Source organism: Perognathus longimembris, chromosome 17 (assembly GCF_023159225.1).
Source record: "Perognathus longimembris pacificus isolate PPM17 chromosome 17, ASM2315922v1, whole genome shotgun sequence".
NCBI classification, from domain to species: Eukaryota; Metazoa; Chordata; class Mammalia; order Rodentia; family Heteromyidae; genus Perognathus; species Perognathus longimembris.
This window is the reverse complement of record NC_063177.1, coordinates 56253059-56280276: the sequence shown is the minus strand read 5'-3', so window position 1 is coordinate 56280276 and position 27218 is coordinate 56253059. Positions and strand designations below refer to the sequence as shown.

The following is a 27218-nucleotide window of genomic DNA, read 5'->3' as shown; positions in this document are numbered from 1 at the left end:
CCGACAGGAAAAGGACCCGGCCCGCGCGGCCGGCGTCCGCGGCCCGACTCACCCGGCCGTCTGCCGCACGGGGCCCGGGCTGGGCCGGGCGCCCGGGGACCGGAGCGGCGGGCCGGGCTCCGCCCCGAGCCCCGCCCCGCCGCGCTGAGCGGCTCGGCCGGCGATTGCTCCGGCCTGGCCGGAGGCAGGCGGACGGCCGAGAGCCGACGGCGTCGCTCCCACGTCCCGCCGGCCGCGCGCTCCGGGTCGGCGCTCTCCCCAGGCTCGGCTGCTCCCGCGTCGGGCCCGCCCCCGCCACAGCCCGGCCGGATGGCGCCTCAGCGGAGGGGCGCGCCCCGGGATGCAGAAGGAAGCGGCGCGGCGGAGCGGCGGCGGCCGGGCAGGTAGCGGGCGGGGAGGCGGGGGCGGGGCCGGCGGGAGATGGGGGCGGGGCCAGGCCGAGGTGTGTGTGTGGGGGGGGTGCGAGTGTGTACGAGTGCGTGCGAGTGCGTGCGAGTGCGTGAGGGGCCTGACGCGCGGTCGTTGCCCGGCCGGGGCAGGGTCTGACAGGAGGTGGGGGCGTGGCCAGGACGCGGCGGGGTCTGACGGGAGTGGGGGCGTGGCCAGGACGCGGCGGGGTCTGACGGGAGTGGGGGCATGGCCAGGCTAATCAGGGGCGGGCGGGGGAACGGGGGCCGGTCAGGACGAGGCCCGGGCCCCCACAGCTGGAAGAGGCAGGGAGGACCCTTCGGAATGGCCGTTTCTTCACCTCTCCCCTCTCTGGGCGGCCAGGCAGCCTCTGCTGGTTCAGCACCTGGAGCCTGATCTGAAATTCGGGGGGAAACCCGAGGGGTCTGGCTGGAACCGGGTGTCCCCACTGGTCTAATCAGTAGGGGTCTGGAAGCTAGATGCAGTTCCCAGTGACCCTCAAAGGTATGGTCTCGTTTTCAAGTGGTGATGTATCCACCACCGTGGTCTCACTGTATTGCTCTACCTCGGAATTTAGTGATTGGATCTGCATGTCATTTATACAGTATTGTGAAGTGTTGGAAATGTGTCAAAATAGAAGACAACTCTGCTCTGGTGGAATTAATTCTATTCTGTGTGTATGTGTGTGTGTGCACGCGTGTGTGTGTGTTCATGCCTGCCCTGAGCATGAACTCAGGTCCTGAGCACTCGCTGTCCCTGAGCCTTTTTGCTCAAGGATAGTACTCTACTACTTGAGCCACATTTCTGGCTTTTGTGTGTGTGTGTGTGTGTGTGTGGTTATTTGGAGACAAGAGTTTCATAGACTTTTTTGCCCAGGCTGGCTTCAAACTGTAATCCTCGATCTCTGCCTTCTGGGTAGCTAGGATTACAGGTGTGAGCCACCAGCACCAGGCTGAATTGTATTCTTAAAGGACAAAGTGCTCCTCCACAAAAGGAAGCCCCATCCTTCCTCTTCCATTCTGCTGTCTGGACCATGAAGCCTTTCCTGGACAGCAGGGCACAGCCATGCCCCAGTGATTCACACATAGACTTGCATGTGCACATATATAGGGACACACAACATGAGCATTGGCTGTTGGAACTTACACAGACTGATTGTACAGAAAGATGTTGTTTTTTGTTTTGGTTATTGTTATCTTTGCAGGACTAGGGTTTAAACTCAGGGCCTTGAGCTTGCTAGGCACTCTACTGCCTCTGTTCCCCTCACCCCTGGGAATATATGTTTTCAGTCCGTTTCTGCACTCTTCATGGCTGGCTTGTGGTTTTGGTGAGGTGGATTTAACTCAAGTCCTGAGTATGAACCTATGTGCTTGCAGGGGTGCATTGCGCTGGCAGGGCTGCACGTGTGCTTGCAGGAGTACATGTCAGCTTATAGGGGTGCATTGTACTTGCAGAGATGCCTGTGTGCTTGAAGGGTACACCTGTGCTAGCAGGGTTTCATGTGTGCTTTCAAGGGTGCATTGTGCACGGGTGCATGTGTGCTAATATGGATGCATTGTGCTTGCAGAGGTGCATGGAGTATTTGCGCTTGCAGGGGTGCATGTGTTTACAAGGGTGCATGTGTGTTTACAAGGGTGCGCGTGTGCTTGCAAAAGTGCCTGTGTGCTTGCAGGGGTGCATGTGTGTTTACAGGGGTGCACGTGCTGGCAGGGGTGCGCGTGTGCTTGCAGAAGTGCCTGTGTGGTTGCAGGGGTGCATGTGTGTGTTTACAGGGGTGCACAAGTGCTAGCAGGGGTGCGCGTGTGCTTGCAGAAGTGCCTGTGTGGTTGCAGGGGTGCATGTGTGAGCATGGAGCAGTCACTTCGGAATAGAGGCAGTGTGAGTAGAGATGCACATTCCAGGAGGATTCTTCACACAGGACCTGGGGTCCCCTAGCGGTCAGCTCATCCTCCTTCCTGTTGCCGGCTACATAGAATGGGGCCACTCCATTAGGGAGCGGGACGGGGGGTGGTCCTGATGAGGCTGGAGGTGGGGAAGTAGATGTCCCCATTTCTTCCCATGTGCTTCTTGGCCCGCCTGCCCACTGGTGAGTGCCCACGGCGGCTCTGGGCTGGTGAGGCCCTGTCTTGACCAGCAGAGGTCAGCATAGGTACATGCGCCTGGTCCTGGTCTGCCCGGTGTCCTCTTCTGTCTTCATCAGCACTCAGCGTGGGCAGCTGAATCCTGTTCTCAGCACCAGGAAGGACCGGGTGCCTGGGGAGGCACCGCAGCCTTGGCTGAAGGCCCTGGGCCTGGGGGCCGTCCTTGCGCTGGCCGCGCTTCTGCTCTGCAGCAGTCTGGGGACTGAGGATGGTGTTGCGGAGGCCCTGGCCCTCCGTGGTGAGGTCCTGACAGGAAAGTTCATCGAGGTGCCCTGCTCTGATGACTACAACGGTCACCGAAGGTTTGAAGGTACAGTCCCACGGCCTCTTGGTGACCTGAGACGGAGCTGTGGGGGGAGATGGAATATGGGAGTCAGGTTGAAGGCTGCTTAGGTGGGGGGCGGGGGTATCTAGTGGGAGTCAGGTTGAAGGCCACTTGTGTGTAGGGGGGGCCGTGTCCGGCGGTAGTCCTACCGAGAAGTGACAGAACTCCAAGGGTGTGGGAGACTGTGCAGAGAACATAACAGGAAATGTGGTGACAAGACCCTCACCCTGCCAGGTGGTGCAGGCTCCTCCTCTAATCTCAGCCACTTAGGGAGGGGATCTGGAGGACAGAGTCGATTGCTCACAACTTTTTGCCCAATTAGTGGTCCACATGCCCTTGTGCCTGCAGATCTGTCTCTCACCCAGTGGCAGCTCCGTGTCTTACCTCAGTGGCACTGCCTGTCCACCCCAGTGCTTTTTTGCTCAAGGCTAGCACTCTACCACTGGAGGCACAGCTCCACTTCCAGCACTTTGGAGGTTCATTGGAGATGAGTCTCACAGACTTTCCTGCCTGGGCTGGCTTCAAACTGTGGTCCTCAGCTCTCAGCCCGCTGAGTAGCTAGGATTGCAGGCCTGAGCTGCTGGCACCCGGCCTCGTTATTATTCTTTAACTCAGGAGTTATTTGGGAGCATGTTTTGTTTTGTTTTTGTAGCACTGGGGATAGCCCAGCCCGAGAGCATGCTGGATGAATGCTCCATTCCTGAGCACTCTCTTGGAGCTGTGGCTCAAGTGGTAGAGTGCTAGCCTTGAGCACAAGAAGCTCAGGCCCTGAGTTCAGACCCAGGACCAACACCATAAAAACACAGATGGATTTTCTTTCCTTTCCTTCCCTTTTTTTTTTTTTGTCCCATCCTGGGGCTTGGACTCAGGGCCTGAGCAATGTCCCTGGCTTCTTTCTGCTCAAGGCTAGCACTCTGCCACTTGAGCCACAGCACCACTTCTGGCCTTTTCTGTGTATGTGGAATGGAACACAGGGCTTCATGCGTGCAAAGCAAGTACTCTACCACTAAGCCACATTCCCAGCCCCACAGCTGGCCTTTTGTTTCGAAACGAAACACTTATGTTGGTAGCATTATTTGGCCATACATAACAACCCCTGTTCACACACGAGCCAAGAAGAGCCTGGCTGGCAAAGAGGACTTTTTGATGAGTGTTTGTAAGTACTTAGGGGTAGAAGTAGGTGCTCTGTCGAGAATGCTGTCAGGCTGGGTGCTGGTGCTCATGCCTGTAGTCCTAGCTGCTCTGATCACAGTTTGAAGCCAGCTCAGGCAGGGAAGTCCGTGAGACTTATCTCTAATTAATCACAGAAAAAGCTGGAAGTGGCACAGTGGCTTAGGTGGTAGAGCACTCGCCTTGACCAAGAAGAGCCCGGGGACAGCATCTAGGCCCAGAGTTCAAGCCCCAGGACCAGCAAAAAAAAAAACAAACAAAAAAAGGATGTTGTCAGTTCTGCATGGTGACAACTCACCTGTGAATCAGCCCTCAGGAGTCTGAGCTGGGAGGGGAGGGGGGTCCTGCTCTAAGCACTCAAGAAGAAGGTGCCGCTTCTGGGATTCTGGGGTTCCCAGAGGCTGGGGTCACCAGGTGCTTCAGGATCAGCCCATCCACCACGCAGCTGCTTGAAACCTGGGGTACCTGCAGTGCACAGGGAGGTGAGCCCCCCATGTGGGCATGGGCTGCGGCCTTCCCCTGAAGGCCACGTTTACCCGCATGGCGACCAGACCACACTCACCACCTCCTGATGTCCTGAGGCCCAGGCTCTGGAAGTCAGCATCTCTCCTTCCTCTTGCCCTCCAGGCTGCACCCCCAGGAAGTGTGGCAGAGGTGTCACCGACATCGTCATCTCCAGGGAGGAGGCAGAACGCATCCGCAGGTACCCCACGTCTGTGTGTTTGGCCCAGGCCAAGCCAGTAAGTGGGGAAACAGGGCTGGGCGGGGACAGAGCATTAAAGTGATTTCTGGGTATTTCACAGAGTTTTGTCACGGGCTTCCAAAGACAGAGCTCAGGCTTTCTGCTCGCCTTGAGGAGAGCCTTGGCCGGCAGTGGTGTTCTTGCCGAGGGAATGTTCCAGCAGCCTGGCCTTCTCTCCAGAGAATTCACCCCACATCCATCGAGGGAGCCCCCCAAGTTCCTGCTGAGGCACCTCAGCCTTTGGCAGAAAGTCACTAGAAAATTCTGTGTTTGCTCAGAAGCACTGGGTTCTCCATTTGCTGGCCTTGCTGTGGCTTGCAGAAGCCACATGGGAGCATTTGGTGCTGGAACTTCGCTTGCTGAGATCTTAAAGACAAGGTCTCACAAGGAGGCTTTGGTTATCTGACAGGCTGTTGGGCTCCGCGGGTACGTGGCAGCCTTGGGTCCTCCAAGCCCAGTGCTCTGCTGTCTGTGCCCCACGTCCTGCTGAGGTGCCGGCTGGGCGTCTGCCCTCCTCCTTGGTGCTCATCCGGGTTCTGCCTGGTGGATAAGCACTCCTGAGGCCTCGGTGACCTCACCCTGCCCCACCTTAATGGCAGGAAGGAAGCAACAGCTGTCCTTGAGTCCTGCCATGCTGATCAGCACAGCGGGGCCATATTGGACCCTCACTCAGCTCTGCAAGCTGAAGATGTGGTCACTTGTTCTCCTCGTAAATGTTAAGCAGGCAGACCTGTCAGCCTAGCACTCATATGCTAGCTGACGTGGCCAGGGTTTACCTTGTGGATGGTTCTGCTTGCTGTCCTGACCTGAGGCGTGCTCTCCCCGCAGCGTGGCGGAGAAGGGGCTCTCCCTGGGAGGATCCGACGGAGGGGTGAGTTGCCTGTGGCCCCGCCCTGTTTTTTTGCATCCATTTTAACTTTGAGCTCCTTAGAAGGGTGAGGACCGTGTGCTAGGTGTCCGGGGTCCCCTGGAGGGCTGGCTGTACCCTCCCTGGTGCGTCTCAGCCTGCCTGGCTTCTGGTCCTGCGGGCATTGTAGAGACTTCAGGGTGGGGCAAGGGAGGAGGTGGACGGCGGGGAGCTGGGGAGGTCAGCCCGGAGCCTGTGGCCAGGGGAGCTTCAGATGGCCATCCCCTGAGTGGGTGGAAGCTTGAAGGGCAGGGAATAGACTCCCCCGTGGCTGCCAGGGCACACACGGCCCTGCGGCACCCTGATTCCGCAGGGCCCATCCAGCCGGGGACACCTGCCACTGCTCAGCCGCTCCCCGGCCTGGCTACCGGGGCTGCATGTGACTGGAACTCTTGTACTCTCTCTCATTAAGGTTTCCTTACTTGGTGTGTGGAACTGTTTAAAATTAGTTCTGCCCTTGTATGTACTTTGGCCATCACTTTGAATTATAGTCAGTCTGCGCACCTGAAACTTCTGGAAAGATTAATTTTTGGATTTAATTTCTGCAACTATCTACAGGACTTCAACTCTTTTCTCTTGAGTTCTAAGGATGAAGTTCCTTCTTTGCGGTTGGTTCAGTGGTGCTCTGGGTGGACGTATTTCTTAGGAGCCGCCAGGGTGGACACTCACCTTTTACTCTCTCTTAGGGAGCTGTCATGCACTGAGTTAGCCACGTTGCTGCCTGTTAGCTCAGTGACTGCTGTGCAGTGTTCACCCACCTGGGCTGAGTCATGGTAGCCTCTAGGAGTAGGACCCACTGTGGCTTCTGCTGGGATTGGGCCAGAAAGGCCCTGCTGGTGGCCATTCCTGGGATGCAGCTCCTTAGGAAGCTACGGCCGCGTTCCATGCCTGATCACCCAGGAGCCCTGCGTCAGGCCCGTGTGTGCCCGAGCCAGCGTGCTCAGAGCTCGCTAGCAACGCCCCAGCCACAGGCCAGAGGAGGCCAAGCAGCAGGACAGGCATCACGCTGAGGGACAGAAGCAGACCAGATACCACCAGCTGGGCAGAAAGCAGACCACAGGAGCGGGGAGCTAGGAAGAGGGTCACAGAGGGTGGCCAGGAGTTGTGGGGTGGTCTCGGGGTCTGTGGGTGCATTGAAATCTGTCTCATTGCACACTACACACTTCACCCCCGTGGGCCTGGGGAGAGGAGAGCGTTCCCAGGCACCCCAGGGCCTCCCACCGAAGGCCTGCTGTTTCCTTCCAGACAGCCCAGGGAGACATGTCTGCTCAGGCAGTGCGTGCACATCGCACGCCCAGTCTTGGGAGGATGGATCTTGTCACTTGCACTTTACTGTGGTGGCTCTAAAGTGACCCTCCTCCACTGTCGTACCTGACAAACATCTTTTCCAGGCGTCCATCCTGGACTTGCACTCAGGGGCCCTGTCTTTTGGGAAGCACTTTGTGAACCTGTACAGGTAAGAGGCTGGGGACCGGTCACCCAGGGGCCCTGGGAGCATGGCACGGGACATCGGACCCTCAGAGCTGCCCCGCCAGCCGGGCTCCTACTCCGGGCTCCTGGTCAGGGTCGAAGTCATCAGGAAGGAGCGGAACTGTGGCTTCCCCCGCGTCTTTGCTCACCAAGCTTTAGAGGAGTCTGCATCCATAGCCTGGGGCTTCCCAGGGAACAGTAGCCGGCCCAGGCTGAGGGGTGGAGGAACGGGCCCAAGCAGACAGACCAGCAGAGGGGTGAGGCTGGAGGGACCGACAGGGAGGTGGGCCGAAGGGCAGAGGCTCCCAGAGCTGTGCACTGAAGAGCCGTATGCTCTGTGAGGGAGAACGTGTGAGGTTATCCCAGCCTTGGTCAGGATCATCCTCACCTGTCAGCTATGGATTCCCTCCCTCCTCCCTTCTCCTTCCCTCCTTCCCTTTCTATCTCCCCCTACTATCTCTCCCTCCCTTCCTCCCTCCTTTCCAGCCTTTTCTTGTGGAAACACTACTCTGAGATGGTAAGGACAGGTTGGTGTCCAGGGACTTGCCGGTTAGCTTGAGGAGAGACTAGTCAGCCATTACATTTGCTGATGCTCCTTGTTTTATACAGATACTTTGGGGATAGAATACAAAATATCTTCTCTGAAGAGGACTTCCAGTTATACCGGTAAGAAGGAAAATAAGGGAGTGGTGATGCTATGGCCTCTGACCACTGGTGGGTCGTCTGTGGTCCTAACCTGCTGGCCTGGTGGCTGCTCCGCAGTGAGGGGTGAGACCTGTGATGGGCGGAGGCCAGCCCACCGAATGACAGTGCTAGCGCTGCACTACACTAGAGGTTGCGGGTGCCATGGCGCTTGGCGGCTCCCGCAGCTCCGCCATGCCCCAGTGCCCCAGCTCCTGGGGGGAGGGGTCCTGCCTTGCACTGGGCTCCACACGCAAAGCTGGGCTCAGGGCCCAGGCCACAGTTGTCCCCAGGGCCAGCGGTGCTGCTGGCTTTCATGGTTCGTTTTATCCCTTGTGCTCATTGAGACTGTACACTTAAGTGCAAAGTGTGGAGTCATGTTTTGATAGTCGTAAGTTCCACAACTGATGAGAAAATGAGCACCTGGACAGAAGGGAAACGGTGCTGAGTTCTATAGTGGAGAGCAGACGTTGATATCACAACGTGGCTTCCTGGACCCTGTGTCCTGTGACCTCACCCAGGCACCGCACGAGGGGTCACTGTCTCCGTGACAACCAAGTGAGGAATGTGGACAGCCTCATGGTGCTGCCCACGGCCTGTGAGCCGAGGAGAGCCACAGGTGGAAGGGGCCACGCTCTGACCCCGTGGGCTCGCGGCTCAAACGGACGGGCAGTTGTTAAGAGGACATGGAGGAGGATGCCAGCAGTCATTACCGGGATGCGCCGTGTCTGTCAGGCAAGGGAACTTTCAGAAGGTTCCCGCGTAATCATCTCTATTTTTTTTTTTTGCCATCAGTGGAGTCTGAACTCAGGGCCTTGTACTCGCCAGGCAGGTACCCAACTCCTTGAGCCATGCCATTCACTTGACAAATGTAATTGTTAATCCTGTACTGTAGTTTAATTAGGCTGGGCATGGTTGTATGTGACTGTAATTACAGCACTTGGAAAGCTGAGCCAGGAGGATTGAGAGTTTGAGGCCAGCTTAAGCTACATAGTGAGTTCCAAGACATTCCATTTACACACATGTATGGAGCACACACGCAGGCAGTTGTGTGTGGTGTAGGACTCTATACACAGGTGTAGGGGGTACGTATGTTAGCAGTTGTGTGTGTACCCTTGGGAGGCCCTTGCGGGTCTGCTAGAATTTTCTCCCTGGCATTCTGTGGAAGCTGGCTCTGTCTAGTACTTGAAGCAGCAGCATTGGTCAGCCGTGTGCAGGTTGGCTCCTCTCTCCCCTTGGGTACCCAGACACCCTGTCACACGGTTGGCTGTCCACACAGGGCTCAGCACACAGGCGCTGGTCTGGCCCCTGCCATCTGCTGGTCGGGCTCCTGGGTCTTGCCTGGTCATGAAGAGGAAGTTTTCCCCCCCGCCTCCAGCACTGCTGTGGACCAGGTGCCCCGGGCGCATACAACGTGTGTCAGACATCTAGGGTCGCGTGGCCCCGCCACTCACCTCTCTGTCATCCTCTGGTCTATTGGCCCTGGGACACACGGGGCTCCCCGAGGCCAGGCCACTCAGGACAGTGCCTGTCCTCCGCAGGGACGTGCGGCGGAAGGTCCAGCTCACCATTGCCGACACTTTTGGCATCAGTGCATCCTCACTGCATCTGACCAGGCCCACGTTCTTCTCTCGCATAAACAGCACAGAAGCCCAGACAGCCCACGATGAGTACTGGCACGCGCACGTGGACAAGGTAAGCTGGGCCCTGTGGGGGGCGCCTGGGGTGGGGACCGTCTCAGCTGGGCCCCACAAAGGCCTGCTGGGGCTCCCCAACTTCTGCAGTTTGTGTTCTGACATCTTCCTTTCAGAAGTTTCAGGGTAGATCCTAGATCCAGGTTATGGGGCTAAAGATTAGAAACAGCATTCTCCCTGCCCACCCCATTCAGTGTGCCCAGTGCATGCCAGGCCATGGTGAGGACTGCCAGAAGAGAGCCATTACCACCTGCGCTGCACCACACCACACCACCACACCACACACCACACACATACCATACCACACCACCACACACCATACCATACCATACCACACCACACACCACCACACACCATACACCACACACCACACACATACCATACCACACCACCACCACCACACACCATACCATACCATACCACACACCACACACATACCATACCACACCATACCACACCACCACACACCATACCATACCACACCACACACCACCACACACCATACACCACACACCACACACATACCATACCACACCACACCACATACCACCACACACCATACACCACACACCACACACATACCATACCACACCACACACCACCACACACCACACACCACACACATACCATACCACACCACCACACACCATACCATACCACACCACACACCACACACATACCATACCACACCACACACCACACACCACCACACACCATACACCACACACCACACACACCATACCACACCACACACCACCACACACCATACACCACACACCACACACATACCATACTACACCACACACCACCACACACCATACACCACACACCACACACATACCATACCACACTACACACCACCACACACCATACCACACCACACACACCACACACCATATACACCACACACACCACACGTATACACGCCATACACACCCCATACCACACATTACCCATACTACACACACCAAGCACACTACACATACCATGTACACCACACACCGTGCCACACTGCAACCACCACATGCCACACATACGTGACGCATACCACCCCCCCACACCACACCACACACACACCACACACCACAAGGTGAGCCATCCCCCCCTTCCAGGTTCCTTCCCAGGGTGTCAGCTGGTTGTCACAGGTCTGGGACTGTGGGGGAGGAGACAGCTGAGGGTCCCGGACTCCTCCTTTGTTGTGGCTCATGTTTGGTTCCTTTGGACCTGAGATTTGCTCTGAAGCAGGTTGAGGGGGCCAGGCCCATCCACCCACCTCCAGGAGCGGGAGGGGGGCGTCTCTGGGTCTCTCTGGCTTAGCTGCTCCGTGGGCCCGCTGCGCCCTCCTGGTCACCCCACTCTGTGGGCAGATGTCTATTGTCATGGTGACTCCAATCCAGTTCCCTGGAGCCCTCAGGGCTGATCCTATCTGGGCCCCTGGCCTGGGCAGAGGCTCAGCAGGCAGTGGTGCCTTAGCATTCTGGAGCTGGCCCAGGGACTCCCACTGTTCTTATCTCTTACCCCAGACTGGCTGATTGAACGGTTCATCAGGTTGGAAATGCTGTGATGTGATTAAAATTCTGTGTACACGACACTTCAGTCTTTTCATGGAGAATTATGAGGCCGCTGTTTTCCTTTTCACCAGACATTGATTTGCTCATGTTTGATGTTTGCTTCAGCCACTCAGCCCTCCGCAGCAGTCCCAGCCCAGCTGTGAGGGGGGCCTCAGACACTGGGCAGGTGTGGGGGCCCAGCAAGGGCTGCCGCGGGGCTCTGCCAGCGGAGTCCCCCCCAGGAGCTCAGCTGCCAGAGTGGCAAACATGAGCAAACGGTGCGGACATTCTCAGTGAACCAGCCAGACACAAAAAGCCGCGTGTGCCGTGAGCTCGTGCCTGTGTCGGGGCCCCAGCCAGCCGCTGCACAGAGCGGATGGTGGAAGGAAACCGCCCGGGTAGATGGTCTTCAGGCCACCCAGGGGAATTACGTAAGGGACGTCAGGGGGCGGGGAGACATTCTGGAATCGGACAGTTTCAATAATTAATCATTGAGCTGCCCATTTGAAAATGGTGAATTTTACCATTTATGAGTTATACCTCAAGTGTTGAAAAGGGGTTTTAATTAATTAAGTAAAATTTTTTGGCCAGTTTTGGGGCTTGGACTCAGGGCCTGAGCACTGCCCCTGGCTTCTTCTTGCTCAAGGCTAGCACTCTGCCACTTGAGCCACAGCACCACTTCCGACCATTTTCTGTATATGTGGTGCTGGGGAATCGAACCCAGGGCTTCATGTATGCGAGGTGCGCGCTCTACCACTAGGCCACGTTCCCAGCCCCACCTTTTTGTTTTTTAAAGCTGAGGTGTTGGCTGTGCACAGACGCATGCGTGTCCATCTGTGGCGAAGCAGCAGCAGCCTGCTTCTGCTCGGTCCTAGCTCCTGGGGTGGAGGCACCGAGTGCGGTTCCCAGGCCGCGAGAGCGGGCAGGGACCGCGTGCAGGGACCGTCCAGGCGCAGGCCTGGCAGGCCTGTGGAGCCGCGGCCTCTCCGCGGTGGGCCCGGCCTGGGACCTGCTCCTCGGGAGGGAGGCAGGGCCGACCGCTCCCTCCCGGTGTTGCTGCAGGTGACCTACGGCTCTTTTGACTACACCTCCCTGCTGTACCTCTCTGACTACCTGGAGGACTTCGGAGGAGGGCGCTTCGTGTTCATGGAGGACGGGGCCAACAAGACGGTGGAGCCCAGGGCCGGTAGGATTCACAGGTGGGGTGGGGGGAGTGATTCACGCCCCCAGCCGCGCTCGGTGACCTCCATCGGGCACGCGCACACACTTGCCCCAGGCCATGGAGGTCTCAATCAACCGTGCTTCCTTTATGGAGTACTGGCTGTGCCCGGCTTGGTGCTGACTCTGGCCAGCTCCACTCGCTGGTGGTGACAGAGACCTGGTCTTAATCCCGCCCGCCCCAGATCTGGGCAAGTCAGCAGCAGACTTAGGTTTTGTGGTGTCGCCTTGGCTTGTTGGTGACGCCAACCTCCCATGCGCTTCTGCTCTGAGCTCCTCTAACGGGTGCAGTGGCTGGGGCTGGACCGCGGACTGGAGGGCAGGACCGTGGTCTCGCTTCAGTGAGGCCCTCCCACAAACAAAAAGAGTGAAGAATAAGAAAGACTCACTGGTCGTTCCACCCTCCCGTCAGTGACAGCGCGTGCCACCCCGAGCCCCGTCCAGCGCCGCTGTCTCCAGCGTCCCCACCGGGCCTGTCCTGAGCAGGTGACGCCTGCCACTTCCCTGAACCTGGGGATGGCTGAATCCCCCTTCCTGAGAGGCAGCCCATGTTCCTGGCCCGGGCCCAGTCCTGGGTCACAGACAGAACCTGGCCCCTTGCTCTGGCTGTGCCAGTCGCCTGTCCACCCACGCCCACAGCCCCCCCCCCCCCCAGCCGAGGCACAGCCCCTGCCGAGCCCACGCCCACAGCCCCCCCTCCCCACCGAGGCACAGCCCCTGCCGAGCCCACGCCCACAGCCCCCCCCCCCCAGCCGAGGCACAGCCCCTGCCGAGCCCACGCCCACAGCCCCCCCTCAGCCGAGGCACAGCCCCTGCTGAGCCCACGCCCACAGCCCCCCCTCCCCACCGAGGCACAGGGCCTGCCGAGCCCACGCCCACAGCCCCCCCCCAGCCGAGGCACAGCCCCTGCCGAGCCCACGCCCACAGCCCCCCCCCAGCCGAGGCACAGCCCCTGCCGAGCCCACGCCCACAGCCCCCCCTCCCCACCGAGGCACAGGGCCTGCCGAGCCCACGCCCACAGCCCCCCCCCAGCCGAGGCACAGGGCCTGCCACGCCCCCAGCCCCCCTGTCCTCTGGAGTGGGTCCTTGGGGCTATGGTCCTGACTCCATCCTGGTCCCTGTCATTGGCAGGCGTTAGTTAGGCCAGACTTCTTGCCCTCACCCCCAACGTCCATACAGCCCTGTCATTGGAAAACGTAAAACTCACACAGCAAGAAGAATATTCCCTGAGATTCTCTCGGGGTAAAGCTTCAGCTTCTGAGGATTTGTGGGAGCACAGCTTTTAGACGTATTTCACTTTTAAACATTTCGAGCATCCTCAGTGCATCCGCAGAATGCTTTGTGTGGTGACCCCGCTGTGAGGTCGGGAGTTCAAACCCCCGTCGGCCCGGAAACAGGAAGCGAGACTCCCCCCCCCCCCACGCACCTGGCGTCTCCCACGTGTCTGTCACGGGCATGCCTCCCACGCGTGTGTCTGTCACAGGCATGCGTCCCCCGTGTCTATCCGCTGCACGCGTGTCTGTTTTGGAACGACTGTGTACGGCGCACACAGAGCAGCACTTGGGGAGGACTTCAAGAGACGGGGACAACACAGACCAGTGACTGGCGTGCTCAGCCCCCCTGACAGGCCAGCTTCTTTGTGGAGAGCCTGGGACAGGGTCCCCAGGGCCACCCCAGAGCTCACCGTTTACCATGGCCAAAGTGCCCCGTGGGAAAGGGTGCGGATTGCAGCCCACCAGCAAACACCTGTGGGCCAAGGGCCAAGCCGGTGGCCCTCCCAACAGTGAGGACAGGGGACACAGGCAGGGGGCTGTCCACCTGGGCCCTCGCCCCAACCTCGGCACCCAAGGTTTTCACGGGAGGGTGCGCATGTGGGCCCTCGTGGCTGACCTGGTTCTCTGTGTGGCCTAGGTGGCTGCCTTCAGTCACATTATTGGTCTACACTGTGCAGCTTGGTCCAAGGTCAAGAGAGGCTGCTCCTGCCGAGCCAGCCGGCAGCGAAAAGGAATCCTGAATGAGGGGGGCGAGGATTAAAGAAAAGGAAAAATACAAGACAGGAGAAAAAAGACAAGAGGCAAAGATGGGGTATGGGAGGTCTGCAGCTCAAAGATTGTAACTCAAGACTGCAGCCAAGTTTATTCTTAACTTCCAGCTTATATGCAGTTTTGGAACCAGGGAATAGCATAGGGTTGTTAAAATTTAAGAATACAAAGAAGCTTTGGAGTTTGCAAACATTTGATTACAGTAAACACAGGATAAGGTTGATTAACATAGGAATCTACTCCAGCGGACATAGCAAGGTGCGGACATAGCAAAGCAATTCCGGATAGTGGCCGTGAACAAAGGTCATTGCATCTAGCATATCCTAGCGATATCAGCACAGCCAGAGGTGAGAATGAATCTAGCTGCAAGTTTGGCTCCCGACATCTTGGTGACACCGGCATAGCCAGGGGTCAGATTGAGTCTAGCTGCTAGCTCGGCTCCCGACAGCTGCTGGCTTGGAGGCCAAGTGGTACAGAGGGCCAGCTTGCTTTGCAGTTGTCCAGCTGTGGTTCGTCCGTCACTTCCTGCTTAGTCCCTTTGCGAGGTCTCCAGGACTCTGTGTGTGTGTGTGCGCCATTCCTGGGCCTGGACACTGTCCCTGCACTTGTTTTTGCTCAGGGCTAGCACTCTACCATTTGAGCCATACTGCCACTGTTGGTTTTTTTTTTTTAATTAATTTAATTTATTTATTAGTTGAACACAATTTTTTTTGACAAGGTGTTGTGCAAAAAGGGTACAGTTACATAGTAGGGCAGTGTGTACATTTCTTGTGATATCTTACGCCCTGTTTTTCTATCCCTTCTCTAGGTCAGGTAGACATATATACAATATACAATGTATCAAGAATATATACAGTAGCCACGTGGCCACGCCCAAGAAAGTTCACCTAGGGCTTTAAATGTAATGTCGATATTAGACAATATGTCGACAGTAGTCTTATATGAACGCACATACCTAGCTTTTGAGCTATTGTATTCCCCTGAGAGGTCAATTTTTGACCTTTATATGTTGAGTAGTTGTTTGGTTTTAGTTACATACTGTTGGGTCGCTGCCCCAATCCTGTGGGGAATACTATTTGACAAGCAGTTTTTGGTTTCACAGACTTGGTCTCCATTGTCTCTCCGTCTCCCTTTCTTTTTTTTTTTTGGCCAGTCCTGGGCCTTGGACTCAGGGCTTGAGCACTGTCCCTGGCTTCTTCCCGCTCAAGGCTAGCACTCTGCCACTTGAGCCACAGCGCCGCTTCTGGCCGTTTTCTGTATATGTGGTGCTGGGGAATCGAACCTAGGGCCTCGTGTATCCGAGGCAGGCACTCTTGCCACTAGGCTATATCCCCAGCCCCCCGTCTCCCTTTCTTAACAGTCATATATCAGGGAGATCTTGCCCCTTTGTTTTCTGTGTTCTAGGCTTGTCTCGTTCAACATTATTTGTTCGAGTTCTGACCATTTCCCTGCGAATAACAATATTTCACCATTCCTAATCGTTACACTGCTGGTTTTTTGCTAAGAAATTTGTTGGAGATAAGGGTCTCATAGACTTTCCTGCTCTAGCTGGCTTTGAGCTGTCATCCTCAGATCTCAGCCTCCTGAGTAGCTAGGATGATAGGCGTGAGCCATTGGTGCCAGGCCCGAGGACTTTTTTAAGGTCACTTTCTGTACGTCACAGTGCAGCTTTGGTGTCGCCTGGTGCTCAGGCCCTCTGACTGCATGAGGAGGTGACATTTAAGGTCATTTCTTGTATGTCACAGGGAGGCTTTGGTGTCGCCTGGTGCTCAGGCCCTTAGGTGACATTTAAGGTTCCGGAAACTAAGGCCATCCTGGGTTTGTTCCTTAGGCACAGAGCATAGTCAGTCCTGTGTCCCAGAAGTGGGCGCCCATCTGGAAATGGCTCCCGTGCATTTATTCTGCCTGGAGTTTGTGAAGCTGTGCAGATGTAGGAATCAAAGGTTTTGTCCCACGGGCGATGTTTTTATCATTATGTCTTCCAGTCCTAAGGTGCTCTCCTCTTCACCTGAGGCCCGGGACAGGAAAGGCAGATGGTTTCATGCTGTCTCCCTGGCGAGAGGCTCCCTGGTCCTCCTTTGTCTTTTGTCACCATTAAGCAGCTTTGCACAGTATTCTGTGCCCTGGGGCGGAAGGTGGAGGGGTGGAGGGGGAGGACAGGCTCACAGGATGGTGAGGACAGGCTGGACGCACCGTGCAGGGGCATAGAAGTGTGTGGACTACATTGGAGGCAGAGGGCAGATGCGCTTAGGGGGGAAAGGTCTCACCTGGTGAGCCCTTGGGCCCCCCGGGAAGATGCCTGGGCTGCTAGTTCTGACCTCTAGAAATCAAAGACAAAATGTTCTAAAACACAAACTCAGCAAGCGTTTGCGACCCCAGCAAACTGCGACTCCATGGAAAGAGTACTCCTTGACCGGTCCAGGATGGATGGAAGTCCGTCCCGGGGCTGCATGCAGGTCTCCATGTAGCTTCTCTTGATCTTCTGTTTCTTTCTCTTTTCCCCCATTTTCTTTCTTTTAGGAAACATTGCTTTGCTGTTTCTAGGCTGGGTACAGCTTTCTACTGACCACTAGCATGCCATACCTGGTCGAGGTGAACTTTTTGTCCTTTTCAAAGCTTTGGTCCAGTGGAAGGCAGGAATGCTGCTTCCAGTCACGGCCTAGGGAGGGAAGCGGGCTGGGCTTGGAGCCTGGGAGCCAGGGGCCTCCAGGGTCTCAGCGCTCCTTACAGCATCGTCCTGGCGGCTGGAGTACTTACCAGCAAAGGCTTACTATGAAAAACACAAGCAGGGCCAGTTAGCTGCGCGAGCACATACACAGACGCCCTTGGATCAGATGCTTGGAGGTAGTGCAGGCCCAGCGAGGCCCCTCCGCGGCGGGCGGCGGGCGACGGGCGGGGCCTTCTCCGGCTCTGCGCACGGCCCGGCCCGGCCCTGTCTGGCGCTGGAGCTCCACCGCGCTGGTGTTGTCATTTTTCTGGTTGATGTTCATCTTCAGCACATGAGGTCCGAAGGGCACTGGGGGGCACTGGGGATGGGGAGCTTCGTCGCCCCTGGAGCCATCTCAGCCCCAGGGGTGGCTCCTTCCTCTACTCTCCCCACGCGCCACAGCCCGGTCCTCGCCCCGGGGCAAGCTTGTTTTCCAGCACTGCCGTTAGGTACGTGAGCTGCGCTGGCTTCTTAGGTCAGGGCTCCGGTGTGTCCGAGCTGTTCTTGTGTCTGTGGGTGGTTGCTGCTGTGTTTTTGGAGGCCCTGGCCGTGCCTGTGGCCTGGGGTCACCTCCTTCGCCCTCCTCTCTCCCCTGCCCTCCTTCCTCCAGGCCGGGTCTCCTTCTTCACCTCCGGCTCCGAGAACCTCCACCGCGTGGAGAAGGTGCGCTGGGGCACGCGCTACGCCATCACCATCGCCTTCTCCTGCAACCCAGACCACGGCATTGAGGACCCAGCGCTTAGGTAGCGAGGAGGAGCCCCGCCCAGGGCACCCTTGTGTGGGGACTCCGTCCTCCAGCGAGGGCCACACCCTGGGCGGTGCCCCGCCCGCCCTCGGCCCTGTCCCCGCACACAGTGCCTTAGGAATTATCCTCCGCGTCCATTTGCTGATGTTTTAATCTTTTCACCTGTGAATAAATGAGAGGATTCTCCTTGTCACCTCACATGCTGCGTGTGTTTGCGCCGGTTTGCTGTTTGACACGGCCCGCGGGCCTCCTTCCTCGAGAGTGGGGTTCTGGGACTGGGGACACCAGGCTGTGCGCAGAGAGGGGTTCACCTCCCACGGCCCACGTTTAGAAAACGCTTGGCTGACCTGCTAACGCCTGGCCAGCATGCCGCCGCCGATGAAGACGGGCTCGGCAGCTTCCACCCAGGCACAGAGCTGGAGATGGCGCTGACCAGGGCCGGGAGGTGGCCGTGTCCCTCCTGGGTGGAGGCTGTACCCGTGGCTCTGGCCTGTCTTGCGCAAATGCCACCAGGTTCTCACAGACAGAACCCCGTGCCACACCAGGTGGGTTGGCTTCCTCCTTTAGCCTTCAAGCTGGAGATGAGTTAAACGGCCTGTGCGAACCACTTCTGCGCTCTGATCCTTTTCATTTTGAAGTCACTTCCTTTAAAGTTGCCCCGAATCCTTCGTGCCGTACCAGAAGGAGCGTGGAAAGGCTTCTCGTCTGGATGGCGCCTTCGCTGCTATTCCCGAGCCGGAGCCTCCAGGGGGCGCTGTGGGGCCGTGATGCAGCAGGGGCCCTGTCACTCCGCTGGCTGCTGGCTGCCTGCCTGCCAGGCTGCTCCTGTCACTCCCGTGGAGTCAGAGCTGCAGACCCTGAGATGTGGGCCTGAGACCCCAGCCCTGTGGCTTTGCCCACAGAGGTGCCCGGCAAGCCCCTGGGAAAGGCCGCCCCGTTCGGGAGCCGGGCCTCACAGCTCGAGGGCCTCCCTACGAGGTCAGGCTGCAGAATCCTCCATCCGTACCTCTCCACACAACGCTCTGAGGGTCCTCACACCCCATGCTCACAGCGCAGCTCCAGAAGCCCCGAGCAGTGACCCTTGTTCTGTGCAGCCTCCATGAGGCCTCCTCCATCAGCCTCCGCCAGCCTCCATCATCCTCAGCCTCCATCAGCCTCCGTCATCCTCCGTCAGCCTCCATCAGCCTCCAACATCCTCCATCAGCCTCCATCAGCCTCCATCATCCTCAGCCTCCATCAACCTCCATACAGCCTCCGTCAGCCTCCATACAGCCTCCGTCAGCCTCCATCAGCCTCCATGAGGCCTCCTCCATCAGCCTCCGTCAGCCTCCATCATCCTCAGCCTCCGTCAGCCTCCATACAGCCTCCGTCAGCCTCCATACAGCCTCCGTCAGCCTCCATCATCCTCAGCCTCCGTCAGCCTCCGTCAGCCTCCATACAGCCTCCGTCAGCCTCCATCAGCCTCCAACATCCTCCATCAGCCTCCATACAGCCTCCATCAGCCTCCATACAGCCTCCGTCAGCCTCCATCAGCCTCAGCCTCCGTCAGCCTCCATACAGCCTCCGTCAGCCTCCAACATCCTCCATCAGCCTCCATCATCCTCCATCAGCCTCCATCAGCCTCCATCAGCCTCTTTCAGCCTCCAGCAGCCTCCATACAGCCTCTGCCTCCATAAGCCTCCGTCAGCCTCCATCATCCTCCATCAGCCTCCATCATCCTCCATCAGCCTCCATCAGGCTCAATTAGCCTCCGTCAGCCTCCATCAGGCTCCATCATCCTTCAGCCTCTGTCAGCCTCCATCAGCCTCCATCAGTTTCCATGCAGCCTCTATCAGCCTCCATCAGCCTCTATCAGCCTCCACGTGGCCTCCATCAGCCCTGTCATGCCCTGTCAGCCTCCATGTCCCCCAGAGCCCCCCACCATGTCCCCCAGAGCATCCACTGTATTCCCCAGGGCCCCCACTGTGTCCCCCAGAGCCCCCGCTGTGTCCCCCAGAAACCCTGCTGTGTCCCCCAGAACCTTGTGTCCCCCTAGGGCCCCCGCTGTGCCCCCCAGAACCCCTTGTGTCCCCCAGAGCCCCAGCTGTGTTCCCCAGAACCCCTTGTTTTCTCCAGAGGCCCCCTACCATGTCCCCTGGAACCCCCCCACCATGTCCCCCCAGAGGCCCTGCTGTGTTGAGCTTTCTCCCTCCACCCCCAGCAGGTCTGGAGTGGCCCTTTTTCTGCACCTGTCTTTCTTTCCTGTCCCTAAGCTTGCGGGGCAGGTCCTTGGGCAGCAGGGGACAGATCTGGTGCCATTGCTCCAAGAGGGTTTCCAGCGGTCCTCCATGCTCTCACCATGCCCTGCCCCTTCCCTGCCCTGCCCCTTCCTTCCCCTGCCCCTGCTCTGCCCCTTCCCTTCCCTGCCCCTGCCCCTACCCTGCCCCTGCCCTGCCCCTGCCCTGCCCCTTCCCTGCCCTGCCCCTTTCCTTCCCTGCCCCTGCCCCTGCCCTGCCCCTGCCCCTGCCCTGCCCTGCCCCTTCCCTGCCCTGCCCCTTTCCTTCCCTGCCCCTTCCCTGCCCTGCCCCTTCCCTTCCCTGCCCCTGCCCTGCCCCTTCCCTGCCCTGCCCCTTCCCTTCCCTGCCCCTGCCCTGCCCTGCCGGGCAGCATGCTGGGCACCATCCGATGGGCACGGGGGAAGATCTGGAGCCTAGGCCCTACTCACAGAGGGAATTTTGGCCATTATTGAGTCTCTCTGGCTTTCTATCTCCTTAACACCTTTGAAGGCCTAGAAAATTAACACAGTGGTGCCCCTAGCGAAAGCAAAGCCCAGAGTTCAAACTCCAGTCCTGGAAAAGGAAGAAATGCCAGCCTGTGAAGTTACTTTTGTTTCTCCTACGTTCGACCCCATACCCCATCATGTGCACATATCATACGCCTTCAAAGACCAACCAGTGGGAGCCTGTGGGTCCCAGTCCCGAGGAGGCTACAGAGCACCCGCCACCAGCAGGGATCCGAGCTTGGCCACCGCCTTCTCCCGACCCCTGCCAAGGGCAGGAGGAGCTGCGGAGGGGGACCCGGTGGTGGGGCGGGGCGGGGCGGGCTCCTGGATGAAGGCTTCGTCCCCCGCCCGCCCCGTGTGGGCGTGCCTCCGCCTGGGCTCCTCAGGGGCCCTGGCCCCGGCTCCTGCACCCCTCCCGGTGCCCGGGGGAGCTCAGCCCCCGTGTCTGAGGTGGGGGCAGCCGGCAGCCCTCCATTGCCGTCTCCCCATGGGGCCACCCCGGGTGGGCTGCGTCCCTCGGGGAGTTTGCGGGTGCCCAATGGCCCCTTGCCCTACGTCCCTCCCCCTCCCCCTCCCCCTCCCCGCCCCTTGGCCTCTTCAGACCCCTGGGCTCCCGGGTGCACCTGAGGAGGCCTCTGGCCCAGGCAGCCCTGACCCGCACTGGCGTCTCGGGCTCTTGTGTCTCCTGTGCTCTCAGGCCCAGGCCCGGCCCAGCCCAGGCCCCCGTCCTTGAAGGAATCTTGGCGCGGGGGGGGGGGGGGGGGGGGCGGGTGCCGGCTGCCAGCGCACAGGGCCACCGTCCCAGACAGCCAGGGTGCCTCTGGATGTTACACTGCCACGTAGCTCTGGGGTGAGGCACGGCTGTGGGGTGCCAGCGTCTACAAAGGGCTGGGGGTGGCCCTGGTGGCCACCAGAGGGCTGCATTCCTGCACGGCCACTCGGATCGCAGTAGCCCAGCCCCATACCCTGCCCGGCCTGGCACCGTGGGCCGAGGGTGGGGGGCGAGGGGTCCTCAGGTGACGCAGGCCGGCTGAGACCATGAGGTAACGCCGGGCGGTACTGGCCACGGGGGGGGGGTGGCCGAGGGTGCTGGGGTCACAGCTGAGTCCCCAGGCTGCTGACCACCCAGCCCCCCCCCCCCCCCGCCTGCACGTCCACCGCTCCCGGAGAGGAGAGCCGCACCGCGCAGGGGGCCGAGGGTGCTCGGGTCACAGCTGAGTCCCCAGGCTGCTGACCACCCAGCCCCCCCCCCGGCCTGCACGTCCACCGCTCCCGGAGAGGAGAGCCGCACCGCGCAGGGGGCCGAGGGTGCTGGGGTCACAGCTGAGTCCCCAGGCTGCTGACCACCCAGCCCCCCCCCCGGCCTGCACGTCCACCGCTCCCGGAGAGGAGAGCCGCTCCGCGCGGCCTCGGGGAGGTCGGCAGGGCGCCCCGAGCAGTGGGCAGCTTGGGGACCGGGCCAGGCCCAGGAGAACCGGCCATGCACTGCGGAGCTCCTGAGGCCTGCAGAAGGCCCGGGTCTGGAGCCGCCCGCCGCCGGCCCCGGGCGGCGGGCTTCCTGCGCGCCTGTCACCCGTCTGGAATTCAAGTGGAAACGCTGTGCGTGGTGAGGAGGCCAGCCCAGCCTAGGGCAGGCTCCACTGTGCCTTCCCTAGGGTGTGGAGGGGCCCTAGTGCCCCGCACCCCCGCTCGGGCCGGGCCCCCACCCGGGCGGCACGCCTGCCCAGGCGAGACACGGCCTACACACTCTTGAGTAGCAAGAGTTTGTGTCTTTGCCAGCCAGTCATGGCCATCCGTTTTTGCTGTGCTCTAGCCAGGGCCACCTCATGCCACAAGCATGGTCACGGCTCTCCCGCAGTCCAGGGGCACCCGTCGACCAGCACAGCACCCACAAAGAGAACACCAGGCAGCCTGAAACCAAAGTCCAACCAAGTCAAAGCTGCCTGGAGACAGACGGGCCGGCCTAGCCAGCACCACGAGGTGGCCACGCAAACCCGGGAGCGCAGTGCATTCATTGGCTCGTTCACTCACTGGGTGCCAGGTCTTTGCTGTCCTGTTCATGAGGCCCACGGCTGGTGGGACATCTTCTCCCTCCCGGGCTTGGCTCTGGGCCAGTGCGGCTGGGTAGCCAGCAGACAGAGGGATGGGGCCCATGAGCCCTTCTCCGGCAGCAGGCGGCTCCCAGGCCAGTCAGTGTCCACATGCCCCCACTCCTGCCCCAAGACACGCACCTCTTTCTTTTTCTTCCTTTTTTTTAATTTTTTGTTTATTTATTTATTTATTTATTTATTTTTATTTTTTGGCCAGTCCTGGGCCTTGGACTCAGGGCCTGAGCACTGTCCCTGGCTTCTTCCCGCTCAAGGCTAGCACTCTGCCACTTGAGCCACAGCGCCGCTTCTGGCCATTTTCTGTATATGTGGTGCTGGGGAATCGAACCTAGGGCCTCGTGTATCCGAGGCAGGCACTCTTGCCACTAGGCTATATCCCCAGCCCTTTTTTATTTTATTTTTTATTTTTTTGCAAATTCTGGGGCTTGGACTCCGCCCGGGCACTGTCCCTGGCTTCCTTTCACTCTGCCGCTTGAGCCACAGCTCTTCTGGTTTTTTCTGAGTAGCTTATAACAGTCTCACAAACTCCTGCTGGGGATGAATTTGAACCTTGATCCTAGATCTCAGCCTCCTGAGTAGGTAGGATGGCAGGTGTGAGCCACCGGTGTCTGGCTGCTTTTGACTGACGGGAGGTGTTGGAGAATTAAAGTCTCCAACCAGTGGAAAAATTTAGCCCGGGCACGGTTACTCCGATGCCTCATTAGCACACTAATAGGCCCTTGGGAACACATTCCCAGTAAGGAGTTTCTGGTGTTTGCGGGCCAAAGGAAGCCACCTGTTGTTATCTCCTTTTCCCCCCTGCTTAGCAAGTCTCCCTAAGGAGACTTGCTTGACCAGCTGCCTTTAGTGTTAGATTCTCACTATAAACACGAAAGTCTCCTCACTGTTATTTCACAAGTATTTGGAGAAGTCAAGATTGATGATATCTAGCCTTAAGGAGATAGTAGCTAGGAGATAATTATAGTTCTACCTCGGTTGTATACAGTTCCTTGTTTTGATATCAACAATCTTTGTAGTCACTACCTCCTGTAATTAGAAAGGCATTTGTACCAAGTTCCTGCCCTCACAGTAGGAAATTTCCTCCACTTTTGTATTTGAGAAAAATGTCATGCTGTATTGATCTTTTACCCTGTAATTGTAAAATTGGTTTCTAACCCTATATAAACCCTGGCCCTCTTGGAATAAAGTATGCATTGGTTCACTCGCCTTGCATCCCCCGTGTCCTGATTTCGACTGCAGTTACCCAGGTTCAACGGGGAGGGCTTTTGCTGGGGTGCTCTGCTGGGGGCTTATGGGTCCTGTTATCTGATGGATGTCTTGTGACCACCGTCATCTCATCCTACCCCTCATCCTGCCTCCTCCTTCTGGTCAGGCTCTGCCCCTGCCCTGGACACAGACCGGGTGGTCACCACAGAGACTCACAAAGTGAAGGCATGATCACCCCGGGCACAGGGCCAGGCAGGGACCTGGACCTGGCGTGGTTAGGGAGGTGGGCCCTGGGGGAGGGAAGGGCCTGGGGCAGGGCGAGGCCTTGGGAGGACAGGCACCGGGCAGTACTGGCCTGGCTCCTGGTTCTGTCCTCACCGCTCCCAGGAAGTGAAGCCTGTGCTACAGGTGCCCCCAACACTTCCTTCCTAGGCATCCCCACAGCAGCATGGTTCCAGGTGTCCACAGACGTGCCTAGGGCACACACACTGACCTGTCTTCCGGGGCCCTCAGCTCTCAGAAGGAATGAAGCACTGAGTGCTGTGGACCACCCTGGAAACATTCATAGAGAAAGGTCCAGAACAGGCAAACCTACGGAAGGAACCCAGGCCAGGGCCCACTAGGGCACAGGGGCGCGGGGATGACTGAAAACACACTGGAAAGGATGTCTGAGGGCCCTCAAAGTGTGCTGTGCTCGTTATCTTAAGTGACGATTTGGTGAGGTTGTAGCCCCCAGCCAGTCCAGCTCAGATCCAAAATGCTGCAATGAGGTATTTGTTGGTTCTCTCCGTGGTTAGTCTGCCCGCCTGTGGAGGGGTGGGCTCCAGACAGTCAGGTGAAGGCCGAGCAATGCACCCCAGCAAGCACAGTCGGGGAAATCACACTGGCGTCCTGGAGCTACCCACGGTCCACAGCTCTCCTACAACTACCAGGTGACAGTGACTGCTGGCCTGTGTGGGGACGAAGCTGGGGGTCGGTGGGGTCAGGTGCGGCTGTGTGTCCCCGCACAGTTGCTGGGAAGGTGTGGGTCGCCATTCAGCCTGCATACACCACCCCGACACGACTCCCCACCCTGAGGGCCGCCCTGCCATCCACGCTGCCCTGCCCCGTGTCAGACCCCCCTGGGAACCAGGCTGGGTCTAAGGGGTGGACAGGGCTCCTCCGAGACCCAGCGTGGCCTTGGAGCCGGGAGGGCGGCCAGGCCGACAGGGCCACGGGCCAGGCGATGCCGGGTTCTCAAGCCAGAAAGACTGCCATGAATCAGCTCCTTGGCACTGGCTGTGCTGCAGCTGTGGGCTGGCCGCGGCTGCAACCCGTGCGGCGTGCCAGGAGACAGGGAGTGCAGGGGTGCGTCCAGGGGCCTGCTGTGCCTCCGTGGACTGTGCAGTCTCCAAGTGCACGTGTGTGCACCTGTGAGAGTGGCAGGGGAGAGTGTTGGTGAGCACCTGGCGTGCAAGCGGGGGGGGGGGGGTGTGCTTTCCTGCACCTGTGCGCTTTCCTGCCTGCTCCCTCATGGTGTGGACTCGTGCTCATGCCTGCCTTCTTAACTGCCCCTTGGCTCCCTGGGGCAGTTCTGTGAGGACGCCTGGGCCCTCCTGGGCCTGGGCAGAGAGCAAACGTGCCCACAGCATCAGGCTGAGTCGCCTCCCTGGCCTTGGCATGTGGACGAGCTACCCGCAGCGATGGCGTGGCCGAGTTCCAGCGCATCCCCCCCTCTGGAAGGCGCTCACACGCCGATGGCCACCACGTGCACAGGTTCCCGACCCACTGTCGGGCTTAAATTCCACGTCCCCCCTGGGGAGACGCCCAGCCTCTAATTGTGGGGGACACTGGGCTCTGCGCGTTGCTCCCGCCGGCGGGAGGGCAGAGCGTGTCCCGGACGGGCTACGCTGAGCTGGGATGGGGCTACCGAAATCCCCGCACGTCCCCAGCCCCCCTTACGTTTAAGAGATGGGGAGCCGCCCGATGGTCTACCGGCTTCCAAAGGTTCTTTATTCAAGGGAGGGGTTTATATAACAGTAATGGCAGCAGGAAGAGGAGGGACTAACTGGGTATTAATGATTGGCTAATGCACTGTCCATCATGGTGATGTCATGGAACTTCCTGCAGAGGCAGAGACCACAGTCCCCCAAGGACCAGGTCCCCGCCTCATGGTAGTGGGCAAGCATTTGCCATAGCCAGAAGGGCAGGAAGCAGGCCCAGAAGAGCAGGACGATGCCCAGGATGAGGTAGAGGACCCTGGGGTTGGGCAGCCGCCGTGTCTGCGCGAAGGAGGCCTGCTGCGACCGCCAGTAGACCCGGGCCAGGCGGACGTACAGCAGCCCAATGATCAAGCCAGGCCCCACGATGCTGGTTCCGAAGAGCAGCGTCAGGTAGGCGCGGTGGGCGTGGGGGCCCCAGGCTGGCAGGCAGAGGCTCTTGGAGCCTCTGTGGACCAGCCGGATGGCCAGCGTCATGGGCAGCGTCAGCAGCAGCGCCAGAAGCCAGGTGCCCAGGGCCGGCAGCTTGCGGTAACCCTTGGAGCGCCGCGCCGCGTCCAGAGGCCTGAGCACCGCAGCATAGCGTTCACTGCTCATGACGGTCAGGGTGAAGATGCTGGCGTGCGTGGTCAGCAAGTCCAGGCTGAAGAGGACACGGCAGCCCACATCCCCAAAGTGCCAGTTCCTGGTGACGTAGGTGGCCACGATGAAGGGGATGCTGAGCAGGTTCAGCAGGTCAGCCAGGGCCAGGCTGACCACGTAGGCATACAGGGAGGCCGAGGTCCGCAGGGAGCGGCACATGACCACCAGGGTGTACGCGTTGCCCACCACACCCACCACGCCCACAGCTGAGAGCACAGCCCCAATGGCCCCGTGGCCACCAGGTCCTGCCGGGGGGGCGGGCCTCTGTGGGGCCGGGCCAGGAGCTGCTGAGGGACACGTTGGGGCCGCCCGGCAGCTCAGGCGTGGTGCTTCCTGTGAGAGCCAGCGAGGGGAAGTGGGTCGTGGGCTCCAGGCTCAGGGCCATCTCTGCCCGCACACAAGGCTCCAGTCAGGCAGGACCTGACGCTTCTTCAGGAGGGGCGTCCCCGGGCACCAGCTTGTCCTGGGGGGGGGGGAGGCCCACAAGCGGTGAGGGCAGGGGGACAGGCCTACCAGCGGTGAGGGCAGGGGGGAGGCCCACCAGCGGTGAGGGCAGGGGGGAGGCCCACCAGCGGTGAGGGCAGGGGGGAGGCCCACCAGCGGTGAGGGCAGGGGGAGAGGCCCACCAGCGGTGAGGGCAGGGGGGAGGCCCACCAGTGGTGAGGGCAGGGGGGAGGCCCACCAGCGGTGAGGGCAGGTCCCTGACACCCCCTCAAGTCCCC

The 27218-nt window shown here is 59.3% G+C and overlaps 3 protein-coding genes across 4 annotated transcripts in view; 1 reads left to right on the top strand and 2 right to left on the bottom strand.

Moving 5' to 3' along the window:
- The window catches only part of Hexd (hexosaminidase D), a 30420-nt gene extending 30236 nt beyond the window's left edge, over positions 1-184 (bottom strand). The window contains exon 1 of the mRNA XM_048366576.1: positions 53-184. The gene's annotated coding sequence lies outside the window, so the exon portion shown is untranslated. The remainder of the gene's footprint in view (positions 1-52) is intronic.
- Positions 184-18658, top strand: Ogfod3 (2-oxoglutarate and iron dependent oxygenase domain containing 3). Of its 2 annotated transcripts, XM_048366581.1 has the most exons (10): positions 184-383; positions 2609-2859; positions 4672-4747; positions 5615-5657; positions 7085-7149; positions 7773-7829; positions 9386-9539; positions 12151-12274; positions 17666-17831; positions 18649-18658. In XM_048366581.1, the coding sequence occupies exons 1-9, from the start codon at positions 310-312 to the stop codon at positions 17800-17802; spliced, it is 981 nt and encodes a 326-aa protein (XP_048222538.1). In that variant the 5' UTR covers positions 184-309; the 3' UTR covers positions 17803-17831; positions 18649-18658. The 2 variants fall into 2 exon arrangements, with proteins under 2 accessions (XP_048222538.1, XP_048222537.1); XM_048366580.1 differs by lacking the exon at positions 18649-18658 and having other exon boundaries at positions 17666-17998.
- Positions 18659-25014: 6356 nt separating this feature from the next.
- On the bottom strand, positions 25015-26881 carry Uts2r (urotensin 2 receptor). Its single transcript, XM_048366930.1, is given in 4 exon segments — positions 25015-25285; positions 26012-26723; positions 26726-26756; positions 26759-26881. Coding segments are annotated over 4 exon segments (1137 nt in total).
- Positions 26882-27218: the final 337 nt, after the last annotated feature.